At 39.4% G+C, this 25,110-nt stretch overlaps 1 protein-coding gene across 6 annotated transcripts in view; it reads left to right on the top strand.

Annotated features, from left to right (window-relative positions):
• The window catches only part of LOC136858486 (protein vav), a 705,311-nt gene that overhangs the window by 293,924 nt on the left and 386,277 nt on the right, over nt 1–25,110 (top strand). For all 6 annotated transcript variants that reach the window (XM_067138064.2, XM_067138062.2, XM_067138063.2 and 3 more), the window contains one exon: nt 22,349–22,465. In XM_067138064.2, the coding sequence (XP_066994165.2) occupies nt 22,349–22,465 (117 nt within the window). The remainder of the gene's footprint in view (nt 1–22,348; nt 22,466–25,110) is intronic.

The raw sequence follows: 25,110 nt of genomic DNA, 5'->3' as shown, positions 1-25,110 counted from the left end.
ATGTGGAAAACTCGTACCTTATGGACAGGCTCAAGCTTCAGATATTGGGGTTAAGTGAGACAAAGTGGACAGGCTGTGGAAAGATATCCCTGAGAAATATATTGGAGTGGGAACATGAATGAATCCAAAAATGGTGTTGGTTCCCTCTTTCACAGAGATATAGATGTACAGACGGATGTGAACTATGTGAACGATAGGATCATTCAGATGAAATTACAAGATGAAAATGTACATCACACTTTATTTCAAGTACATGCACCTCAAGCAGGATGTACTGAAACCGTTCACGACATCATCAGGAGCATGTCGTAATATCCTGTGAATATAGTATGCCGTTTTACGCGCCGTTCTATGATAAATAGTGTCATAACCAGCGTGTTTTGCCCAGTATGGGGCACGAGTGGCTCTCTGCTGGCTAGCAGGACTAGGGTCTCATTACGCGCACTTAGAGAAAGGAGGGCTTGCGCCAGCGGATACTTGAAAAACGCTAATAATAATAATAATAATAATAATAATAATAATAATAATAATAATAATAATAATAATAATAATAATAGAAATTATGAAATATGTGACTAATATTTATGGACAAGGACTCATATGGATCAGGGAATTTTATACTGATTTATGATATCAAAATGTATCTTACACAAACAATGGATTACTAATTACACATTATATAAGGGTGCAGCAAATTGCAAACAGATGTCTGGGGTCTGACCATGAGACAAAAACCCAGGAGTCCCCAAGGCATAACATCCTCAACAGAAATTTATCTGATGATATTTTAGAGATTGTGATTAAACCTATGATGCGATCAAAATGAAATTTGATCAGTGGAAAGAAGAATATTTGTGCTTTTATTTGATACCTCAACTAATGTTGAGAAGCAAGTATTAGCAGACCAGTGTTTGAGAAGTGGGCGTGGTTTGCCACTTCTACCAACGCCAAGCTAGTTCTTGTATAAAAGTAAGGAGCTTCTGAAGCCAATTATTCAGTCTTTACTCAGTCTTTATGCAGTTATTACTCAGTTTGTTCAGTCTTTATTCAGTCTTATACGCAGTCTTTATTTAGTGCAGTCTTAATGCAGTGTATTCATCATATTGTGCGGTGTGCAGATACTTTGTACCCAGTGATCTATAAAGCATGGTGTTAATCATTGACCTGTGTATTCAAGTGTTACATAGCCATGAATTATTCACTCATTGTGGATTTTAATGTCATGTGTGAAACCATATGGGCCCAGTAAAACGAGTGCTATTTTCCTACGTTGAACTGTGTGGCAGTCGGCGATGTTTCATTATGCACAGATTGATGTGTACATAACGTAATTAAATGCTTGGGTTAGACAAAGAAAGTGAAGTGCCGTACGAATACTTCTAATATCACGATAGCCAATTTGGGTAACAAACTTGGTGAAAAGGAATAGCGGCTTATGTGCGATGTTATAGAATGGGCAGTGTCTGCTGATTACCATAAAAACACAGTGAGTAACATGTCCTACGTGTAGTAAGTGCCGTGAATAGGCAAATATAATTTCATTAACACGCACAGTGTTATATTAAATAGAAACTTTGTGTATCCAGAAACAGTGTCCAGGTGAACGTGTGATGCTTCAGTACCTAACTGGCTGTGATAATTGTGATATGCAAATGAGAGGAAGTAGGTAACGAGCTACAGGACAATACCGTTACTGGGCTAGTACGCTCGAGTCTATGAGTGATCATAGTCTCAACGAGTTATAGTGTGTGGCATAAAGTTAACATAGCTGTAACGGAATAATTTCCTCATTTGCATATATGAACGAGCGAGATCGTCAGATCCCGGAGGAGTCCACAAGCTGTTTTGCCTGTGTCCTATCCCAGTATGTCCGAGAACTTCTAGACCATCCGACGCGAGGTGAAGATCCAGACAACATGAACGTGACCCAGAAGCAGACGAACCCAGGATTCCACTCTACTGAAGACATAGTGATGGCAGCTTAAGTTACTATGGGTGTGCCTATCTGATGATAACTGATCACAATGCGGAAGCGATGAGTACATTTCCAATTTTTGTCCTGAAAGCTATATCAACCCTTAACTGTAAATAGATAATTTTATGCATGTCAATAAATTACAGTATAGGTAAATGTCTCGAGCTGTTTCAAAGGGATTGAAGTTCTTAGTTTATTATTTTTATAGGGAATGTTCTTCTATGGTTGGGTAACCAGTCATTTTATATTGACCCTGGGAAAATTAATGCATGATGTAGTTATAAGATCCCAGAATTGATATGTGTGAAGTATCTTAATGAAAGGGGTTAGTGTTGATACATTGTTTCCAGCTACCATCGATTTATAAGTTAATATCAGTCGTCAGAAGGTTCCTAAATTGTTCCTTTTTTATACTTCACACGTAACGTAGGAGATTCCTCCAATCTGTAGTTTTAAGATTGCTGATCAACATGATGGGGATATGACAGCGGGGTGCAAACCACGAATGATTTAGAACGCGAGTGTTACAGTTCATTTATATTTCTCAAAGGACAGAGTCTTCTATATAAATATTCATCTGTTTGAGATATTGGAATGAGGGCGGGAACCAACTCGCAGGTCATTGGCCAGAAGGCTAAATTATGAATAGAAATGTGAGTCTCCCAAATGATTATGTGTTAGGTGTGAAGTATTATACCGCACCAGGGATAGTAGTAATGAGGCTGAATAAAAGCCTGATTGTGATATTGAGGCTGATAGATCCAGATGATTGAAGAAGAAACATATTCCTCTGTTATAATAATAATAATAATAATAATAATAATAATAATAATAATAATAATAATAATAATCGAGACCGCTGCGTTATGTTCGGGGATGATAGTGAAAGTGGCCACCAGCTGGGAGCGCTAAGAGAGATATATGGCCCCTTGTCTGAACGAAGGGACGACCGAGGAAGCCTTGCCTTACCACTGCTTGGGACAGTAGGCGAGCTGTTTTTTCTTGTCTTGCCACGATGCAACATTCACATGCAAAAATCATAGATTACCACCGTCGTATAGAATCAACATTTCACGAGATGAAAGAGTTCTTCCCAACTTTTTCTTTATTTAATTAAATCGATATAGGGAATTTCAAGAAATGCACCTCGGAGGTCTGAGGAGCGTGGGTTCGATCCCATGCGACAGTGATGACTATGGTCACTGTCATTGATTATGAATTGATCATGCCTTCCATACGCTTTTATATATGTAAAATGTAGTATTCCTGGTGTGTTTTTTCAGATAATTGTTGTTGTTTGTCGAATGTGTTGTCCCACAGGAAACAACGTTGTTTGGGATTTGTCTTGTCAAATGGTGTTTATTAATGTCCTGGTGAAGCAAGCGTTATGTAATAGTTTCTAATTTATAAATATATAACGTTGTTGTCACACACCCTGAAGCTGCTGGAGAAAATAATCGAAATGAAGCTTAAGAAAGCAGTGGAACCTTTGTTTGAGAAAGAACAACACAGATTTAAGAAAGATCAAAGTACTAAGGATTTCATTTTTGCCATAAGAACGCATACAGAAAAGTACTGGGAACAGGGACAAAATTTTGTGATTACATTTTTGGACATTGAAAAGGCCTATGATAGTGTCCCTCAGAATAAAATCTGGGAATGCCTGCAAGACTTCATGGTGCCAAAGAACCTGACTGACAAAGTAAGGAAGCTATGCCAGAAATGCTACAGCTATGTTCAGATAGTCAATGGACAATCTAAATGATTTGAGACAAAGAGAGGTGTCCAACAAGAAACTGCCCTATAACCACTCTTGTTTATAATAGTAATGGACAACATCATAACGTCTATCAAGAAAACGGGCATCAGACCATATGCCCTAGTATTTTCTGATGATGTGCTTTATGAAGAGAAAAAGTACCTGAAGTACAGAAAAAACTGACTGAGTGGAACAATATGCTCAATAACTTTGAGATGAAGATAAGTAAAACAAAGACCAGAGAAATGACCATCAACAGGAAAGGAACAAACTCAAACTTCGTTCTCGAAGAAAAAAATTACAATCACTTTCCACTTCAAGTACCTAGGAAGCACAATCTCCAGAGCAGAAAATAAGAGTAATTACTGTAGTCCACTTTGATCAATGCAATAAATGTTAAGTAGGAACACATAAAAGGCACATGTTTTGGCCATATTGAGTCTTTTCCATCTTTGAAAAGAAATATGTTTATAGAATACTCTAAAAAAGCACCACACTAAAAATCGTATGAAGGAAACTTGAAATAGTTTAACTTGTAACGTACAAACCAACAACCAACCAAAAAGCATATAGAAGAATATATATAACCACTTATTTTTCAAGCCTTGATAGTAAGTATCAACTCGGCACGAGAGATCCCAAAGTGGACCATTCGTTTGCTAGCAGTCCCAATTCTAGAGACATTTAAAGGACAAATTTTGACAACAACACAAAAAGAATTATAACTGGCTTGACATTTATTTTAAAATATGCACAAAACAAAAACCATGATTTAACAAAAATCGTCTCTTGTTAGACGTTGCTTGAATAACTCATGAATTTACAAGTTCAAAAAATTTATGTTTTTTACAAAATTAAATTACTGGATTTTTTATGATGATGATGATGATGTATTTGTAATATTCTGTAAGAAGAAATAAAAATAATAAAATTAGCCATATATTGTGGCTGCGCAAAAATAAATAAATGGAAGAACCTCTTACCTATCCTTGGATAATTGATCTATCCTAATAAATTATCCCATAAATAGTCATTTCAACATATTTAAACATAATACCAGCTGCATTACTTCGCAAAAGAATTAACTGTCAAACTTTGTACATTTGGTCCATGATCATGCTATCCATAAACCTATTTTGTACACTACATTACAGTAGAAACACATGTCCTTGTTGTAGGTGATTTTCTAGGCATATTTGACATCATCTAAGCATCATAATAAATGTTCTTTAAATGAATATAGTCTCTCAACTGACTCAGGTTTCCGATTAACAAACTCTAATTGATATTTGAGTCATCCTTAAAATATTTGAATCGACAATTACTTTAAATAAGCCTTACAAGGCATTAATTAAATTTTACTTTATAATCGTTTCCTTTGCTGGTACTTGCTCGCTTTTAATTTTCGATCTTATGCATTTCAGAGTAATTCGCTTAATAAATGGATTGATCCTGTCACTAATCTTTGCCTTAAGAAATAAGCAACAATCCTCAGTAAAAGAACAAAAGAACAAAAAGCAACAATCCTCAGTAAAAGAACAAAAGAACAAAAGCACTGACAACGCCGGAATAATCTGGCACTCCCTGATGAACACGTGGTCAGATTAGGAATCACATTTCAAATAAATGACACTGAAAAATATTTTCAGCTACAACCACATTCATTCAATGCACTCAGGATACTCAAAATTTATTTACAAGGTTATATTTGAATCCTAGGCTTTTTAGTCCTGAATTTTATGGGGAAAAGAAGATTGGATTGCATCGACTGATGACTTTCTATTAAATCCTATACTTCCAACAACTGACGTATGACTTGTGATTAAACATGAAGTATCACTTAATGAATCTTCCTCTGACATAACAGCGACGATATATTCCAAAATCATTTTACCATTCAGAAGAATGGGTAGAAACAGTAAATATGCACAAATCCTGGGTTAAAATTGACTCTACTCTACCACGTGGTCATTGAGTGTCTAGAAAGTTTATTATTCTTCAAATGCTGTAAAACTTTCTAACGCATGCTCCACTTTCATTGGAACGCGTTGTATCACTTTACTTTTTTCTTTGCTAATGGGTTTATATCGCACTAACACAGATAAGTCTTATGGCGACGATGGGACAGGAAAGGCCTAGGAGTTGGAAGGAAGCGGCCGTGTCCTTAATTAAGGTACAGCATTTGCCTGGTGTGAAAATGGGAAACCACGGAAATCCATCTTCAGGGCTACCAACAGTGGGGTCCGAACCGACTATCTCCCAGATGCAAGCTCACAACTGCGTGGCCCTAACTGCAAGGCTAACTCACCTGCTTTTCATAAAGAGAACGTTTATATTCATACGCAAATATCATTAACACAGTTAATCCGACAATGATCATGGATTCATCCAGTTGTAGCGAAAACTTTGTTTGACTGATATGCGAAATTATGGTACCATACCTTTAACATCATTTGATAGATCCTGGCTTCAATTACACAGAGTTATTTGATAAGGGCACACTGTCAATTAAGTTTGCAGTTTTTCATCCACCATGCACTTCATTACTTTTACAAATGGTACTTTTATAAGAGTTTCAGCAAGGGTGTGAGGTTTACCAGCAAGAGCCACGTTATGACTAACCAAGTACGGTTTGCATAAGATACTGTTTTCCTTACAGTTTGCTTTATGTTGCACAGACACATGTAAGGCCATAGGTCTTATGGCAACAATGGGATTGGTAAGGGCTAGGAGTTAGAAGGAAGTGATTGTGGTCTTAATTGAGGTATAGCCCAAGCATTTGCTTGATGTGAACACAAACTTTATCTGAACTACATGGAGCTGATACAGATGTTGATAGGGAATCTGTCACTTTTTCTTTTGAAATAGTCTGCATTTTTATTTGTGAAGTCAGGATGAGTTTTGAAATGCTGTATAAGCTTGTCAGGGAACATAGAGCTACTGGGTAAAACTTTGTGTCATATCAAACACTATGGACATCCGTCAGCAAACTCAGTAAATCCCGTGTCCAAATATGAATCACAATATTTGTGTTCTTTTACTTTTGTGTACTACTTCACTAGGCATTGTAGACTCTGAAGCAGGAACCTGCAAGCATAATCCAAACTCAAGCCCAAGAAATTCCCACTATCTTCTTCAAAAGTAAGATTACAGCTTTTGTTATCACCCTTTGAGTAAGCAGTAGTTCTTACGAAGCATGTCTTAAACCACAGTTCCATTTAACTGAATGTTTAGCAGTAAACATTTCTGCAACAAAGAAAAAAATTAAAATGCAGGTATAATTTTTACTGGTTAATTCAATATTTAAAGTCAAATACTTCATTATTGGTTCCGTATTGAATCGAGATTCACAAATAAACACGGGAATTATAAGGTATTGAATAAGTGGACCTTATAATTCCCTTGTTTATTTGTGGTTTATTCAAATTACAAAAATTGTATTTCTATTTTCTGTAAAACTGGCAATACAGTAATTTGATACCCCACATGAGTTTCTTGCAATTTTTTGAAATGTTTGTGACCCCGTCAACTACTATTAAATGTTTCCATTCCTCCCCTGAAGGGGGAGGCGGGCCTCCTAGATGGTGACGCCGTCATTTGTAACGGAGAAGGAGATATTCGGAGAACATAAGAAGGTTGGTAGCCGTGGCCTATACTAGGAACTGTCCCGACATTCCCCTTAGAGCAGGAGAATGGAAAACCACGGAAAACCATTCTCAGGACAGACAATAGTGGGGACCAGCCCCTCTCCGTCTTCCAAATGCAGAGGCGTAGAGCCACGGTAGAGCCATGGCCTCCCCTCCTCTGCTCGGTTGGCCGGTCGGAGTGCGGAACTGTTGGACCATGAACCAGCCATGGCCACTTGTAGGACAAGACCCACTCTGCATTCACTGGCCACCCCCTCAATGCCTTTCAATTTACTAAAATTGACTTTGACTATCAACTGACTTTATGGTTTAAAATACTTTTCACTCACACAAATGTATTTCTTGTTATTTTCTGAACAAATTGATATATAATATTCTATGTTCATCCCCCCAAAAAGTACAGCATTTGGCAAATTTTAAACTTAAACCTGTTATGTACTGAAAGTAAGTAAGAATGTGATACCGTAGGCCTACACCTCAAGATATGGCACAGTAAATCACTGATTTCAGAGGATAGTTTATATTTTCTCGCGTCTAGTTAAATTTAGGAAAGGTTATTTCCATGTACATTTTTAGCGAGGAGGTTATCATTTCTCTACATGCGTTTTAAATGCTTTCATGATACATATGCGGTTAGGTCAGCCGACGCCGTTTGAAGAAGAAAACTGAAATGTTTGCCACAGAAGCCTCTGGAGTGATACCGTATTTCTCCGAATCCAAAACGACGTTCATTTCTTAGAATCACATGTGAAAAATCAAGGGTCGTCTTGCATTCGCGGCCTAACAGTAATGAACACCACTGGTAACTACCGCGGTAACCACGCTGCTTCCTTTCACCCCCGCGCGCGCGCACACACACACACACACACAAAACCCGTTGATAAACGACCGCCTCTTTATTATACTTTACATCACTAACTGCGGCAACCTGTTGTACAGTGCCCTGTGTAACGTCACTGGATCACGGGAAATAGTGAAAAGAGAATGACATTCTATTAGCCTCTACAAAAACGTTTCTCAAATCTGCAGAATGCCATCAAAACATGCGAGCTTTCGAATTCTTAGAAAGGCCACGGCTTAATGGCCGAGTTATAATAAGTCTACTGTACCTGACGCTTAGTTAAATTAAGTTTTATAGACTGCATGTATATTTTCGTGATGGATGGTCGTATTGTAAAGATACGTGGAACGGGTGTTGCCGGCCTATTTTCAAAGGGTTCTCGTCGATATTATGATCCTAATTTTCAGTTATTGTTTATTAAACACTCGGAATGTAGAATAATTGTGCAGCAGCAAGAAAATACGGTATAGGCCTAACTAAAGCCAATATTCTGCGTTAGCGTGAAGACAAAGATAGCTACGAAATGCGTACTTTACAAAAAATACATTCAGTGGCCCGCAACAAGGACGGTTTAAAGAGGTCGAAGATAAAATTGTGAAGCATGTGCTCGAAAAATGCAAGGGCGGAATGACCTTACCATGGCGCAGTAAACTCGTTCGTTGACCTTCAACGCCTGCGATTAGACCTATACATCGCTAGCCGCCGAAGTTGGCCGAACCCGGCAAGCGAGACGTGCGTGTAGCGGCCGGTTGTAGCTAACGCTGAGTAAAACAGTTTTATAGACACCAAGAATATTTTCCTGATGGATCGTCGTATTGTAGAGACGCGTGGAATAGATATTGCCGGCAAATTTTCAACTGGTTCTCTTCGATAATACGATGACAGTTTTAAATTAATGGTTATTACACCCGCGGAAATAAAGAATAATTGTACAGCCGTAAAAATACGGCATAACTAAAGCCAGTGTTCGGCGTTGGCGTGAAGACAAAGATAGTCTAACGAGAACGGCATTCATATGACCTTAAGAAGTACATTTTTAAGCCTGATTTAATTTTTTGAAGGAAAATGTGGAGGTCGTATTGCATTCAAGGTCGTCTTGGATAAAATTAAACATACACTTTCACGTAGTGTCGGACTTAGAAAAATAACAAACAAGTAAGCCGTAGTGTGGGTATCATCCATGAAAACGCAAGTTTTGAACAAACTGATTGCCGTTTTATACCGATTTAATGTGTATAGGGGTTTTCCCGACTTTTAAAAATCAGATATAACTACAGTCCGCTATAGCGAGTAATTTTTCGCGGTTGTGAATTCTCGCTCTAACGGACTTCTACTGTATGTCTAATATAAACTAACAAAATTATTTCATCACCAACAATCCTTAAAAACCACCACATACGGTAGCAGATTATTTTTCCATTTTTCTTTAATTTGTTGTCTCTTTTGTGCTACGACTTCTATATTATATTATTAACATTTCTTGGCTACCTTGAATATGCCTGCTTTTCTGATAACTTCCCATTGGGGACGATAATGCGTTTTCCCCACCTCCACCATACCGGAATTTTTCTTTGTCTAACCCACCTTCTGGTGACTTAATTTCTTTTTCTAATTCGCCCATTTCATCGATCTATGTTCCTTCTTTTATACCTACATCCAACTCCTTATCGGATGTAGATATTAAACCTTCTCCATCCGTCCGACAATATCCAATGCCCCCATATCCACATCCCCATTCTTCCTCTCCCACCACCCCAGTTATCTCAGTCGACAGCTCACTTAATATTCTGTCAGTAAAGCAATCGCTATTGCAAGTTCCTCTATTGCTAGCTACTGACCCTCGCAGTTTAACTATTTGGCTTTTTTCTGCTCGAAAATGTTTAAATATTAAGTTGGCATCTTTCCCACAATTAATTGGACTATTATCTGCTAAAACTACCGGATTTTTTCTAAATTCTTGTTAGATAACATGTCAACATTTTCAAATTGGTATGAATTGCGCAATGCCATACACAATTATTTTCTACCCTATGAAATTCGGCATAAACTTAGTTTAGAGTTCATTCGCCGCCATCAATTTCCTACTGAACCGGCACATGATTATTTGACTCCATCACTACTTATAGTGACGTATTGAACATTTCATATAATACCACTGAACAGATATCTATTGTACAATTCTGTGCTACTCCTTCTTTCCGTCAACTCTTTCGTGCATTTAATCCCCCTACTTCCTTGCTTCAGTTATATAATATGACACAAACACATGCCATACATTCATTAGGAGACTTTTCTTATTATGCTTCCATTCAACCTCCTGTTATTACTTCTAACCAACCAGCGATATTGCTACCTTTATCTCCGACTTCTCCTCCCCTTCATACTGCTCGTTCATATGTTCTTTGTTTCCGTTGCAAAGGAAGGGGACACATTTCTAGAAATTGTCCTACTCCACATTCGGGAGACGCTCTTCACCCTTGTCGTTAGGCAGTAAACGTATCAATTGGGAAAATCTGCCTCTCGTACTGTACTCCCTTCTGATTTTTTTACAATATCCCTCAGATTGTATCTACTCAAATACCTTCTGATTATTTCCTTGCTAATGCTTGCTCTTTTCTACCTTGTGCCTCTCATGTGGTCGTAACTATTAATAATATACCTTCTTTGGCTCTTTAGATTCCGGAGCTACAGTTTCACTTATTAGTTTAAACTTTTTTTAATCTTTAAAAATGATTTTCGCATCTTTATTATACTCCATCTACTACTCAGTGTGTTTCTGTTTCAAATCAAATTATGCATGTACTTGGCTCCATTTCTTTAAATGTGAAAATGCAATATTTTTCTTGGCCGTTTACCTTCCTTGTTGTTCAAGATCTATCTTCGCCTATTATCTTAGCTTACTATTTCTTTTCTCATAGTGGCCTCATTCTTGATTCGGCCAATTCTACTGTTTCTTTTCATTTCTCTTCTAAATCTGTCCCTTTAGTAGACAACGTTTTCTATCCCTCTTCGCAACAGTCGACATTTTCTAATGTCAATTCTATTTACTCCGATCAAGTTCAGTCCTTGCTCGCTGAATTCTCGTACCCTTGGCACCGTAAAGAATAATACTGCTCATATTGAGCTTACGGATACTACTCCTGTCCGTTCTTCCCCTATTTTTTAAGTCCGCCTCATATTAAGATCCTAAACCAATTACTCGAGAAGATGCTTCTCGATAAAGCTATAACCCCTTCATCTTCCAATTATGCCTCTCCGGCTTTTATCGCGGATAAACCCGATGGTTCCTCAAGATTCATTGCTGACTATCGAAAATGAAATTCTCGTATATTGTATGATGCCTATGGTATGCCAAAATTACAGTCAGTTTTTCAGCATTTTTCTAATTCTAAATTTTTTGCTATTTTGTATCTTAATTCGGCCTATAATCAAATATCATTGGATGAAATCAGTCCTCAATACAATGTATTACCCCCAATGGTTTGTATCAATTTAAAAAAGTTCCCTTTGGTTTAAATTTAGGTTCACAAATTATGCAATGCTTTGTTGATTCTTTTTTCTGATATTAAGTACAAGTATTTGTTTCCCTTTATCGATGATATTCTTATTTATTCTTCTGATTTTTCTTATCATCTACATGTTCGCGAAGTTTTAACCCACCTTTGTTCCGTGGGTTTGACCGTCAATCCTTCTACAGTAAGGTCCTTATTGCCCAGTCATTTATTAAGTTTCTGGGACACATTTTAAGTTCCCAGGGTGTCGCTGTTGATTCCGATCGAGTATTGGCCATATATAAGATACCACCTCCAAAACACTTAAAACAATTACGTTCTTTCCTCGGCATGATCAGTTTTTATGGAAAATGTATTTCCAACTTCTCCCAGATTTCGGAATATTTAAATCTCTTGAAAAGAAAGGGAATAAATTTGAATTGGGGTGAACCCCAACAAACTGCGTTCTCTGTCCTAAAATCTAAACTATCACAGGCTCCCCTTTTGCAAATTCCGCATTTCAATTTGACATTTGAACTTTCTACCGATGCTTCTGATGTTGCGATTGGCGCCGACCTACAACAAACCTTCAATGGTCAGACTCTTACCATGGCTTATTTTAGCCGTATTCTATCTCCCTTTGAACACAAGTATTCCGTTTATGAAAGAGAAGCTCTCGCCTTAATTCTTTCGATTGAACATTTTACCGAATATCTTGATCATTGTGAATTCCTGGTTAGTACCGATAATCAAGCTCTTTCCTGGTTGCTAAATAATGCCCCTAAAATTGGTCGCACTGGCCGTTGGTTGCTTCGTCGATCCCGTTTCAAATTTTCAGTTCAATTTATTTCTGGTTACCATAATTCTGTTGCAGACCAACATTCTCATGATTCGGAGATAAATCAACTTCAAATTGTCGCGAGCGCCGATTCGCAACACGTCCTTCCTTGGGAAATTATGGAGCGAGTGTATCGAACGGTGTTCGCTCCATGACCTCCCAGTCAGAAACTCCTAATAATCATGCGTAATTTAGGTGTAATATATAAAGAGAAGATACAGCAAAAACAGTGGAAGTGAGTGATTAAGTGTAAATAAAATGTCAGTGCAGTGAATAAGTGCAGAATTACAATTATTACTAAAAGCATTTATGAAAGCTAGTCTCAACTTGGAACATACAGTGAGCTAGAGAGTGAAGCAAACTTGTGCAATCAGAATATTTGTCAGAGAAGTAAACGGACTAGAAGGTCATAGTTAGAGGCTCATATTGGGTGGACCAGGAAATGCAAGCCTGTTGTTGGTCATGTAGCAAGAACGCACATTGTGGTGCAATCATTCCTTCTAGAAGGAAGCTGTGGAAGGTCACCAGTCATATGCAGATGCAGAAGACGAGTGGGACCACACTTGAAATAACCAATAGGAAACTAACAGATCAGTGATGTGAGGGAACATAGTAGTAGGGGATAACTTGTTCTACAAACTCAGGTAAGTGACAAGGGAGATTCTTTGTCATTTTTGGTCGTCATTCTGGTGGTAATTCTGGTGGGCATTCTGGTGGTCATTCTGATCAGGCATTCTGGTCAGTAAGTCATTCTGATAACTTGGAAAGGAGCGCTCTCAGGAAAAGACGGTCACTAGGTCACTTGACAGAGAGTACACTCTGTAGATAAAGTCAGTGAAGATAGTAGTCTATTGAGTTAGTCAGATCAGGAAGCAGTTGAGCCTGCCATCAGTCAGTGAAGAAAGCAGTATAAGAAGTTATTCAGATTAGGCAGCAGTTAAGTTTGCCAAGCAGTAGAACTAGTTAGTAGTGTCCCACAAGGTAAAGTACAGAGACAGTACGTAGAGAACTCACTGAGTGCTTGAAGGAGACTGTAGCTTCAGTTCGCGTTCACCTTAGAAGGTCTGTGTTCGAGACCTGAAACCGTCAGGGAAGATTCAGAGAAACCCTACAGCGAGGATCCAAGAAAGAAGCAAGAAGAGATAAGCTTTAAAACCCGAGATAAGTATCAACTAGTTAAGATTTAAAAACTGAACGGAATTTAAGTGTTGTATGGTGAAATGTAGAAGTGTTGTGTATTTTTCAAAGAAGTCAGAGACTGATAAACTGATTATTTAAAAGTAACGTTGAGAGAAGAATAATTACAGGTGTGCTGTAGTGTTATTGAAAAGGGTATAATTGACAGTCTGTTTAAAATAAATTAGAGTAAGATTTAATGGTTTCAGAAAGTGTTTACTATCGAACCCTAGCGCCCAGCCTGTACATTTCCTACGATACGACACTATTAACTCCATTACCTCCATTTCCTCTCTTACTGATTTTCCCCTCCCCTTTTAGTGGTGTCTACAAAACAAAAACCGTGATCCGTATTGTCAACAAATTATACAGCATCTTTCTGCCCCTAACTATTCTGGTCCCTTTCGTCTCCAGAATCAACTCCTTATCTTTAAAACTACCCCCAGGGCTACACCCCGTTTCGTTCTTCCTCCTGATTTGCAATTTATGGTTTTTCAATATTTTCATTGTTCTCCTGTTGGTGGGTATTTCGATATGGCAAAAACTTACTCCCGCTTGGCTTCCCAATTTTTTTTTTATCACAGATGAGAAAGGCTGTTTATTCATGGGTACGATCTTGCGACCTATGTCAGAAGCATAAGCCCCTTAAATCCGACCATATGGGGCTTATGATGCTTCTCCTGCTACTTATCCTGCTGAGAAGTTTTACATTGATATTGTTGGACCTCTAGTAAAATCCTCAAAATCTCTTATATTTTCACCTTGCTTGACGATCGATTTTTCTAAATTTCTTATTGTTCGCCCTCTGCGGAACATATCTTATCATTATTAACCTCTTAGCTAATCAGATTTTTCCTATTAGCGGCATTCCTAAGGTTTTAGTTTCTGATAATGCTACTATTTTTCATCCAAGGTTTTTTTACATTTGTTTTTTCAATGGTATCAAAAAATTTGCATTTCACCTTATCGTCCACAGCCTAATATCGTTGAACGATATCATCGCAATTTAAAATCCTTCCTGTCTATCTTTCACTCCCACGATCACAAATCCTGGGACACTGAACTCCCACATTTTGTCCTTGCTCTAAACGCTACGGAAAATAGTTCCTCCTCGTATACTCCAGCCAAGTTGTTTTTGGGCCGAGAACTACATACACATCTTGCTTTAAGTTGGAATCTGTCCTCACTGCTGGATACCCCCGTCATCTTCTCACTCATTCCCAATTGCAAGATGATGATTGATATTATAAGCGCCAGCAGAGAAATAACATTCTCGCTAAAAATTTATATGGGAATGGCTTTACCAAGCGTTCGTTTACTTAGCCTTTATTTGTAACGAGTTAACTGCTACCTGATTCAAGAACTGAAAAAAATCCAAAGAAAAGCAGCTCGATTTGTTCTGGGTGATTTCCGACAGAAGATTAGCGTTACAAATATGTTGCAAAGTTTGGGCTGGGAAGAATTGGGAGAAAGAGGACGAGATGCTCGACTAAGTGGTATGTTCCGAGCTGTCAGCGGAGAGATGGCGTGAAATGACATTATTAGACGAATAAGTTTGAGTGCCGTCTTTAAAAGTAGGAAAGATCACTATATGAAGATAAAGTTGGAATTCAAGAGGACAAACTGGGGCAAATATTCATTTATAGGTAGGGGAGTTAGGGATTGGAATAACTTACCAAGGGAGATGTTCAATAAATTTCCAATTTCTTTGAAATCATTTAAGAAACGGCTAGAAAAACAACAGATAGGGAATCTACCACCTGGGCGACTGCCCTAAATGCAGATCAGTATTGACTGATTGTTGCTCCAGGCTAGGAACCTTCACAAAAATCTTGCAATTCTCGATTTCGAACCCCAAATTTAAACTTTTTGATTTGGTTTTATTGAAGAAAAACCCTGTTAGTTCCACGCCTCATAACATTTCAGCCAAGCTTTCTCCTCGTTGGCTTGGTCCATTCCGTATCCTTTCTATTCCCTCTCCCTCTACTGCTCACTTGCAGTTGGTTTCCAGTTCTCAGGATATAAAAAAAGCCCACTTCTCTTCTGAAAAAATTCTACTTAGCTTTCTGCGTTGGGGAGGGATTATGTGTGGTCTGCCTCACTCTTGATTATTGAAACTTTTTTCTTTCTCATTTGTTTTTTATTTATGTTTCTGTCCGTACTTGAGTATCCTCGGTATGCATTTGTAAAATATATTTTTCCCTTGCTCATTCAGCTTCGCTCCCTCCACCCACCATACCTTGTGCCTGACTCTCCCATGGATTTTCGCCCTTTATGTCTTTTGTTTGTTCTCTTTTTATCATTGGATGATGGATTAATTGTAACATGTAACACTATATATATCCTAAAGGCCACTCTATTTTCCTCGTAATCAAACTTTGTAATTTTGTAATCTAACTTTGTATACGGTCCGGACCGTCCTCAACTTCTTGCCTCTCCTCCTTCCGCTTTTTCCCTTTTCTCTCCCACCCCTTTTTCTTTCTTTTCTCTTCGTTCCCTTTATCCCCTCTCATATCTTCTCTATGTCTTTCGGTATTGCTTACTTTTCTGCTTCTCTTGTTTTTCTTTCTTGTTCCCGATTTTGCTGCTGTCTCCGTCTACGACCATCGTGTTCCGAGGATGGTGCCTCTCTGGGTCACATGGATATTCGTGACGCTCTGACCACCCATCCTTTGGATTACACTTGGTGGCGGTGTATGTTACGTGCTCTCAACTGACATATAACACTAATGGACTACCTTTCTCCCACCTCGTTCAGCTATCTTTGCCGTTCTCCTGCCGTCGCTGCTACTACCGGCCTGTGATTTATGCTGTTCAATCTATTCCCCCTGCTTTCCCGGCATATTGCATACTGTGCTTGACTTTGTGCCTCTGCCTTCCCTGTTCTTCGTCGTCTTACGTCATCCTTCTAGTATGTTCTCGCGCTCCGTACCTTGATGTCTATAAAGGAGGGACTCGCTCGGGGATCAGTCCTTCTTGTCACTGCCTGGTGCGGCTCGGGTTTGCTGGCGTCTGGGCTCTGGGCCACAGCAAGACACCACCTGAATGTGTTACCACAAACTGATATGATGAACTAGCTGTCACATTTAACATGTTTATAAGTGTGGACACAACTTTAAATGAAACAGTATTTAACCTTTAACATGTTGGTGGAGTCCCTGTGGCCCAGAGCCCAGACGCTAGCAAACCCGAGCCGCACTAGGCAGTGACAAGAAGGACTGATCCCCATAATAACAGAAAATGGCAAGGAAATGGTTATGTTTGACACATATTCCTAACTAACACAAACTCTGGTCTAGCTCCCGCCCACATCCTTGCATGTGCTATCAAAAGAAGTCAGGTTTTACATGTAGGCTCTTTCTTCTTTCTGCCTATGTGGTTTTTCCCTGACCCTTCAATACCATACCTTAATACTATCCAACCAACACAATCTAGCCTGGTAACGTGTCCGACATGGAAACAGGCAGATACTCCTTGTATCACTTTCCACTCTACCCAGCTATCTCTTTCTTCTTAGAAATTAATAGCATGTCACAGGCCATGTAGATTGAGTCGATGGTCACGGCGGAGGAGCTGGCTACGGGGGCCCCCCGTAAATAAAACTGAGCGAGTCAGTCAGGTTTCGGTTGACGGACTTGTGTGGAGGGAGACGTCATTTCGTATGGCTGGCCCGTATGATTTTTCTATTTTTCTGACCTTCTGGAATAGTGCACTTCGCAACGCTGAGCTGGGTGAGCAAGTATTATTTTGGATATCTTATAAAATTCAAATTTCGAACTGCATAACATTTTATGCCCTTTAGGTGTGGTGTGATTTATAAAATTCTATGCCGCTGATATTGTTGCTGGTGGCCTCACCATAAGTGAGTTCCCCCTTTTAATAATTATAAACTGTTTTCTTCGTTTGCGTGCGGCATGATAGGTTCTCTGTGTGGACATTTTCTGGAGGACAGACAAATGTGAGGGTTTCGTCAGGGGAACTAATGCGCCTCTTCTTTGGTGCTGTTTGAAAAGACTTTGAATCCAAAAGAGGAAGACTCCTCCCGTCCTTTTCCTCGCCCGTCCTGTACATTTTTCCCGCCACTGTTTTTTTGGGTACCGGTAATCGATTGATAAAATATTTCTATGTCATTGTCAATTTTTATCAACAACCCTGGAAGTTGTCCTTGTAAAGTGGCCTTGAGGTGTTATCTGTAAATGTGTGAAGCTTTAAGCGTTTTTAGCTTAAATTTTATTGTAACCAAATTGTCGTTCTTCCAAAAAAGAAAGAATAGATAAGAGATTTGGATGAGAAGAACTGGACTATTCGTTAACCTTGAACGAATCATCCGTTCAAAATTCTAGTCAATATCTTTAGAGATTAATTTTCTTACTAGTGTTTTCGTGTTAGATAAATACTAAGTTAATGAGCATCAAACGTTGCAATCCGTTCAAGTATTTCAAAAGTTAACAACATTGTATGAAAGAAGGAGAGCGTGTATGTAGGATCTTCAAAAGGCAGAAGTATTCAGTCAGCATTATGTAAATATTGGTAGTTACAGGGATAATATCCAGGTAGAGGTGGTGACTAATGCTAAAGAAGTATTAAAATTTACATATGATAACAATGATATTTACAATAAGATATAAAATTTGAAAACTAGAAAAGCGGCTGGAATTGGTAAGATTTCTGGGGATATACTAAACACAATGGGTTGGGATATCGTACCATACCTGAAGTATTGATTATTGTTTGGTTGAAGGAGCTATACCAAATGAATGGAGAGTTGATATAGTAGCCCCTGTGTATAAAGGAAAGGGTGATAGACATAAAGCTGAAAATTACAGGCCAGTAAGTTTGACATGCGTTGCATGTAAGTTTTGGGAAGGCATTCTTTCTGATTATATTAGACATGTTTGTGAAATTAATGACTAGTTCGATAGAAGGCAGTTCGGTTTTAGGAAAGGTTATTCCACTGAAGCTCAACTTGTAGGATTCCAGCAAGATGGACTGTATCGCGATTGACCTGTCTAAAGCACTTGATAGGGTGAATCATGGGAGACTACTAGCAAAAATGAGTGCAATTGGACTAGACAAAAGAGTGACTGAATGGGTTGCTATATTTCTAGAAAATAGATCTCATAGAATTAGAGTAGGCGAAGCTTTATCTGACCCTGTAATAATTAAGAGGGGAATTCCTCAAGGCAGTACTATTGGACATTTATGTTTTCTTATATACACTGACTGACAGAGCAAATGCAACACCAAGAAGGAGTGGTCAGAACTTTATGCCAATTGCAGGGTAGACTGACGTCACTGAGGTGTGCTCATGATGTGAAATGCGCCGCTGTGCTGCGCACGTAGCGAACGATAAATGGGACACGGCGTTGGCGAATGGACCACTTCGTACCGTGATTGCTCAGCCGACAGTCATTGTAGAACGTGTTGTCGTGTGCCACTGGACACGTGTATAGCTAAGAATGCCAGGCCACCGTCAACGGAGGCATTTCCAGCAGACAGACACGACTTTACGAGGGGTATGGTGATCGGGCTGAGAAGGGCAGGTTGGTCGCTTCGTCAAATCGCAGCCGATACCCATAGGGATGTCTCCACGGTGCAGCGCCTGTGGCGAAGATGGTTGGCGCAGGGACATGTGGCACGTGCGAGGGGTCCAGGCGCAGCCCGAGTGACGTCAGCACGCGAGGATCGGCGCATCTGCCGCCAAGCGGTGGCAGCCCCGCACGCCACGTCAACCGCCATTCTTCAGCATGTGCAAGACACCCTGGCTGTTCCAATATCGACCAGAACAATTTCCCGTCGATTGGTTGAAGGAGGCTTGCACTCCCGGCGTCCGCTCAGAAGACTACCATTGACTCCACAGCTTAGACGTGCACGCCTGGCATGGTGCCAGGCTAGAGCGACTTGGATGAGGGAATGGCGGAACGTCGTGTTCTCCGATGAGTCACGCTTCTGTTCTATCAGTGATAGTCACCGCAGACGAGTGTGGCGTCGGCGTGGAGAAAGGTCAAATCCGGCAGTAACTGTGGAGCGCCCTACCGCTAGACAACGCGGCATCATGGTTTGGGGCGCTATTGCGTATGATTCCACGTCACCTCTAGTGCGTATTCAAGGCACGTTAAATGCCCACCGCTACGTGCAGCATGTGCTGCGGCCGGTGGCACTCCCGTACCTTCAGGGGCTGCCCAATGCTCTGTTTCAGCAGGATAATGCCCGCCCACACACTGCTCGCATCTCCCAACAGGCTCTACGAGGTGTACAGATGCTTCCGTGGCCAGCGTACTCTCCGGATCTCTCACCAATCGAACACGTGTGGGATCTCATTGGACGCCGTTTGCAAACTCTGCCCCAGCCTCGTACGGACGACCAACTGTGGCAAATGGTTGACAGAGAATGGAGAACCATCCCTCAGGACACCATCCGCACTCTTATTGACTCTGTACCTCGACGTGTTTCTGCGTGCATCGCCGCTCGCGGTGGTCCTACATCCTACTGAGTCGATGCCGTGCGCATTGTGTAACCTGCATATCGGTTTGAAATAAACATCAATTATTCGTCCGTGCCGTCTCTGTTTTTTCCCCAACTTTCATCCCTTTCGAACCACTCCTTCTTGGTGTTGCATTTGCTATGTCAGTCAGTGTATATATGAATGATATGAGTAAAGAGTGGAATCAGAGTTAAGGCTTTTTGCGGATGATGTTATTCTGTATAGAGTAATAAATAAGTTACAAGATTGTGAGTAACTGCAAAATGACCTTGATAATGTTGTGAGATGAAAAGTAGGCAATGGTATGATGATAACCGGGGTTAAAAGTCAGGTTGTGATTTTCACAAATAGGAAAAGTCCTCTCAGTTTTAATTACTGCGTTGATGGGATGAAAGTTCCTTTTGGGGATCATTGTAAGTATCTAGGTGTTAATATAAGGAAAGATCTTCATTGGGGTAATCACATAAATGGGATTGTAAATAAAGGGTACAGATCTCTGCACATGGTTATGAGGGTGGTTAGGGGTTGTAGTAAGGATTTAAAGGAGAGGGCATGTAAGTCTCTTGTAAGAACCCAACTAGAGTCTGATTCCAGTGTATGGGACCCTCGCCAGGATTACTTTATTCAAGAACTGGAAAAAATCCAAAGAAAAGCAGCTCGATTTGTTCTGGGTGACTTCCGACGAAAGAGTAGCGTTACAAAAATATTGCAAAGTTTGGGCTGGGAAGAACTGAGAGAAAGAAGACGAGCTGCTCGACTAAGTAGTATGTTCTAAGCTGTCAGCGGAGAAATGGCGTGGAATAACTTTAGTAGACGAATAAGTTTGAGTGGCGCCTTTAAATATAGGAAAAATCACAATCTGAAGATAAAGTTGGAATTCAAGAGGACAAATTGGGGCAAATATTCATTTATAGGAAGGGGAGTTAGGGATTGGAATAACTTACCAAGGGAGATGTTCAATAAATTTCCAATGTCATTGAAATCATTTAAGAAAAGGCTAGGAAAACAACACATACGGAATCTGCCACCTGGGCGACTGCCCTAAATGCAGATCAGTAGTGATTGATTGAATTTTATTCGGTATAAAAATTGTAGATACATTATTGCATATAAATATATTTTGTTCTTCTTTGTCCTTTTGCAATAGCGACTTCATTCCTTTTACCATGTCTCCTTTTTTGTTTAAATTGGTACCTACCATGGAACACCTCCTGGAATAATCCCGGTTTTCGCTCCCTACATACTCTTCTAAATAACTAGTGAGATGAGTGGTTTGTTTTATAATAATGATTTCGGAGTGTACAAGCTATCGTGTATGCTATTATGAGGTGGTTGTCTTACGTTATTGTATGAATTTGTCATCCTATTTAATTACTCCGTCCTCCACACTCCTGGCTGGAGTTCACAAATATTTTAGACCTCTATTATGCGTCTAAAACTTGCTTTGTTGTGAGTTTATTATTGGCTATGTGTACATTTGGCTTGCTCCGACCACCTCGGAAACTACATGTTTGGTTGTTTGGAAATATAGTATGCCAATGCGATTCCATTGTACGCCTTCCGGTGTTCATGCTTTTTTGGTGTTTGAAGTGTAAGTTTCTACACGCTTACTACGTATTACTATTCCGCAGCGGCACTTGCCAGTCCCTTAATCTTGTATTATTATTATTATTATTATTATTATTATTATTATTATTATTATTATTATTATTATTATTATTATTATTATTATTATTGCCATACGTTAACTTATATCTAATATCAAATGCCAAAATCATTTCAACACCAGCAATTTAAAGACCACCACATGTTGTAATACCAATCACTACTTTACTCACTTTCTCACATATTTCTTCAGCTGCTAACTTTAAAATCAAACTTTATTCCCCTAAGAATCCAAGGAGCATCAAAACCATGATTTAATCATTGCACTTATTTGATTACATTTTGAAGGGTATGGAATATAGTATATATGCTTTTATTTGTCTTAAATATTATTCAAATTAGACAATAAATACCAACAAATTATTTGTTTGCTATCAACAAATGGGGAGAATATTTTAGGAAAATACAGCTAATCTAATATATATATATATCTTACAAAATTTAATTGACAAAGGAACTTCCATTTTAACAGAATCATGAAGATTATCGAGGGTTAGAAGAAGCAAATGATGCCATGAAGGACATTGCTGTATATATCAATGAACTAAAGAGAGATAAAGAAAAGTTAGAAGCCTTACAAAAAATTGAGGTAAGCATGAATGCTCTTTCCCAATACAATAACTATTATTTATTATATAATAAATGACATACCTGTTGCTGATGGAGGTATTGGTTAGACAGCAAAACTTCTTCAGCTGGATATGATCATTGCTTTTTCTCTCAGGATTTTAAAACATTTAGTGTCATACTAATCTAACCTAACCCCATGGCACTACAGCCCCGAAGGGCCTTGGCCTACCAAGCGACCGCTGCTCACGCTAATCACGTAGGCTGAGTGGACCTCGAACCTGCCCTCAGATCCAGATAAAAATCCCTGACCTGGCCGGGAATCGATCCCGGGCCTCGTTGTAAGGGGCAGACACGCTACGCCTACACCGCGGGGCCGGGATTTAGTGCCATTCTATAAGGTGAAATATATCCTTGTCTCAGTTACTAAAAATTGAGGTGTTATTGTACCTTATCACCTGTTCCAAATTTTTCCTGGCTAGTTAGTCAGTAGAGAATGTGGTACGTTCGAAGTGGGTAATCAAACTAAATAAAATACTATAAAATTTCAGTAGGGCATGGATCTAAATACATAATCGTGAATGAGAATCAAGAGATAAGGGGTAAATGGATTCATTAATCTAAAACACAAGGATCAGATGAAAAATCCCCAATGAAAATACCATCCATAAATAAAGGAGCTTGCAGAAAAGCAGTATCATGACATTGTGTCTAAAAACCTGATTAATGAAACTGATTTTGTTTGAAATGTGAGCTGATTACTTGGACGCGACATTTGATTTCCAGTAAATTGAAACAAACTTCGGCCAAGGGCCTCGTAGTTTAACGTTCCGGTTCATGATATTAAAAGTAGTATGATTCGCACTCACCAAGTTAATAAAGAGAGTTACCAGTAAATTAGGCATACATGAAATACAATAAAGTACTTGTTCAGGACTGGCCCTGTATTTCCCCAAAACAACACTGATTCTAGCATTGGTCCTGGCCTATGATCAACAGATGAAGACAAAACCTCTCATCCCTGAGTAGCACTCGAGCTAGTGACCCTTAATCAATTGACAACACTATGACACACAATTAATACCAAGACACATGAACATCAACAACAAATAACGTCATCACAAATAATACTCAGAACCTGCAAGAAAAATACATAAATATAGTACGCTCTTCTTGATGGTCTGAACTTGCATTGAACTCACATCCTATCTGCTGTAAGGACGATCATTAGCCACCGCTCCAACTGGCATGTAAGCGGTTCCTTTACTTGCTGTCTCCTTCTCCAAAACATGAAACTCCAGCTGGTTACGAAAACAAACATTCTTTCTCGGCTGGGCAACTGTTAACTCCCCTCACATTCCTTTCTTAACAACGGTACTTGGTGTGAGCTGTCAGGTAAGGGCATGCTACCAGCTGTGTCTATTCTTCACCCTCACCTATGGCAACTTCTTGCTCCACAGCGGTATACAAAACCTTCGCAGGACTGGCGCTATGAACCACTCAAATAATCTTTCAATACTTTAATGTCTGGGATACACACCCTCAGACTATATAACCTAATCGGATATGCCTTTATTCATTCCCTTATCTTAGGCTACCTGCTATATACTCGAACGTTTGTTATCCTCGCATCTAACAAGCCGCCGTTCGAGTCGCAAGTGTAGTCATAGGTTAGCCTGCTGAATTTTTCCTAGAAGACCCTTCTATCTCAACGATGGGAAAACACATCCCTCTGCTTTCACAGGTTCACTGAAATGTCATGCCTTAAATCTAGCAGTGCATGCAATCTCTATCCTTAGGTCACCCGAATGCTCCTAGTTCTAGGTTTGAGTTTGGATACTGACAAGGCAGTTCCGTCCTTGGTTACACAATGATCTTTACACCATGAGCTCCCATGTATCTTATCAAGACCCCAATAAACCTACATAAATAATTCTAGAAACAAACCTAATTAACTGATTACCCTCATTACCACAATAAACCACACAAAGCTAAACACTGACTAATACATGCATCGGCCCTAAACACATTATATTAAACATTATTGATTTGCCTAATTGGCATAACTAAGACTCCTATGTATGAGAATAAACATTTGAATGTGATCTACTCGTAATTCATGCTCTAATTTGTTCCAGTTTATCTGGTTTCCTCTGAGTCCCTCAGTTCCTTCATCTAGGCCGTCATAAGGATTTATTGTGTAACCACACTACTGCATTCCATGGTTGAGGTCTCCAAGTCTATTCTCGTGCTGGATTGATGCCCTTTGCTTGATTGGGTCATCCGGATTGCTTCTGTAATTGGCACAGACAAATAGGCAGGTCGTCTCTGACACACGTTAACTGCACTTGCATTAAATGATACCGTAATTTAGGAAATGGAAATTACTTTGCTCTTCCTGCAATCTGCGCATTAGTCCGGCCCTTATATTTCCTAATTGAAAGTTGATTACCCAATCACGTGTAAGTCTGTTCTGTGGTCTACTGATCACCTCCGCACACCCCACATCACTGTTCTGTTAAAATTAAACTTCTTGTCTATTGGAACACTAATTAATCTTACCATTTGCTCAAGATGAGTCCGTTAATACACTTCCTATTCTCAACTAGAACATTTGCCTTGTGCTACTTTGTCTCTATGTTGCCGTCTAGCGATTCGCATCGTGCG

This window comes from Anabrus simplex, chromosome 1, assembly GCF_040414725.1.
Source record: "Anabrus simplex isolate iqAnaSimp1 chromosome 1, ASM4041472v1, whole genome shotgun sequence".
Classification (NCBI taxonomy): Eukaryota; Metazoa; Arthropoda; class Insecta; order Orthoptera; family Tettigoniidae; genus Anabrus; species Anabrus simplex.
This window is presented reverse-complemented; position numbering and strand designations above follow the sequence as displayed.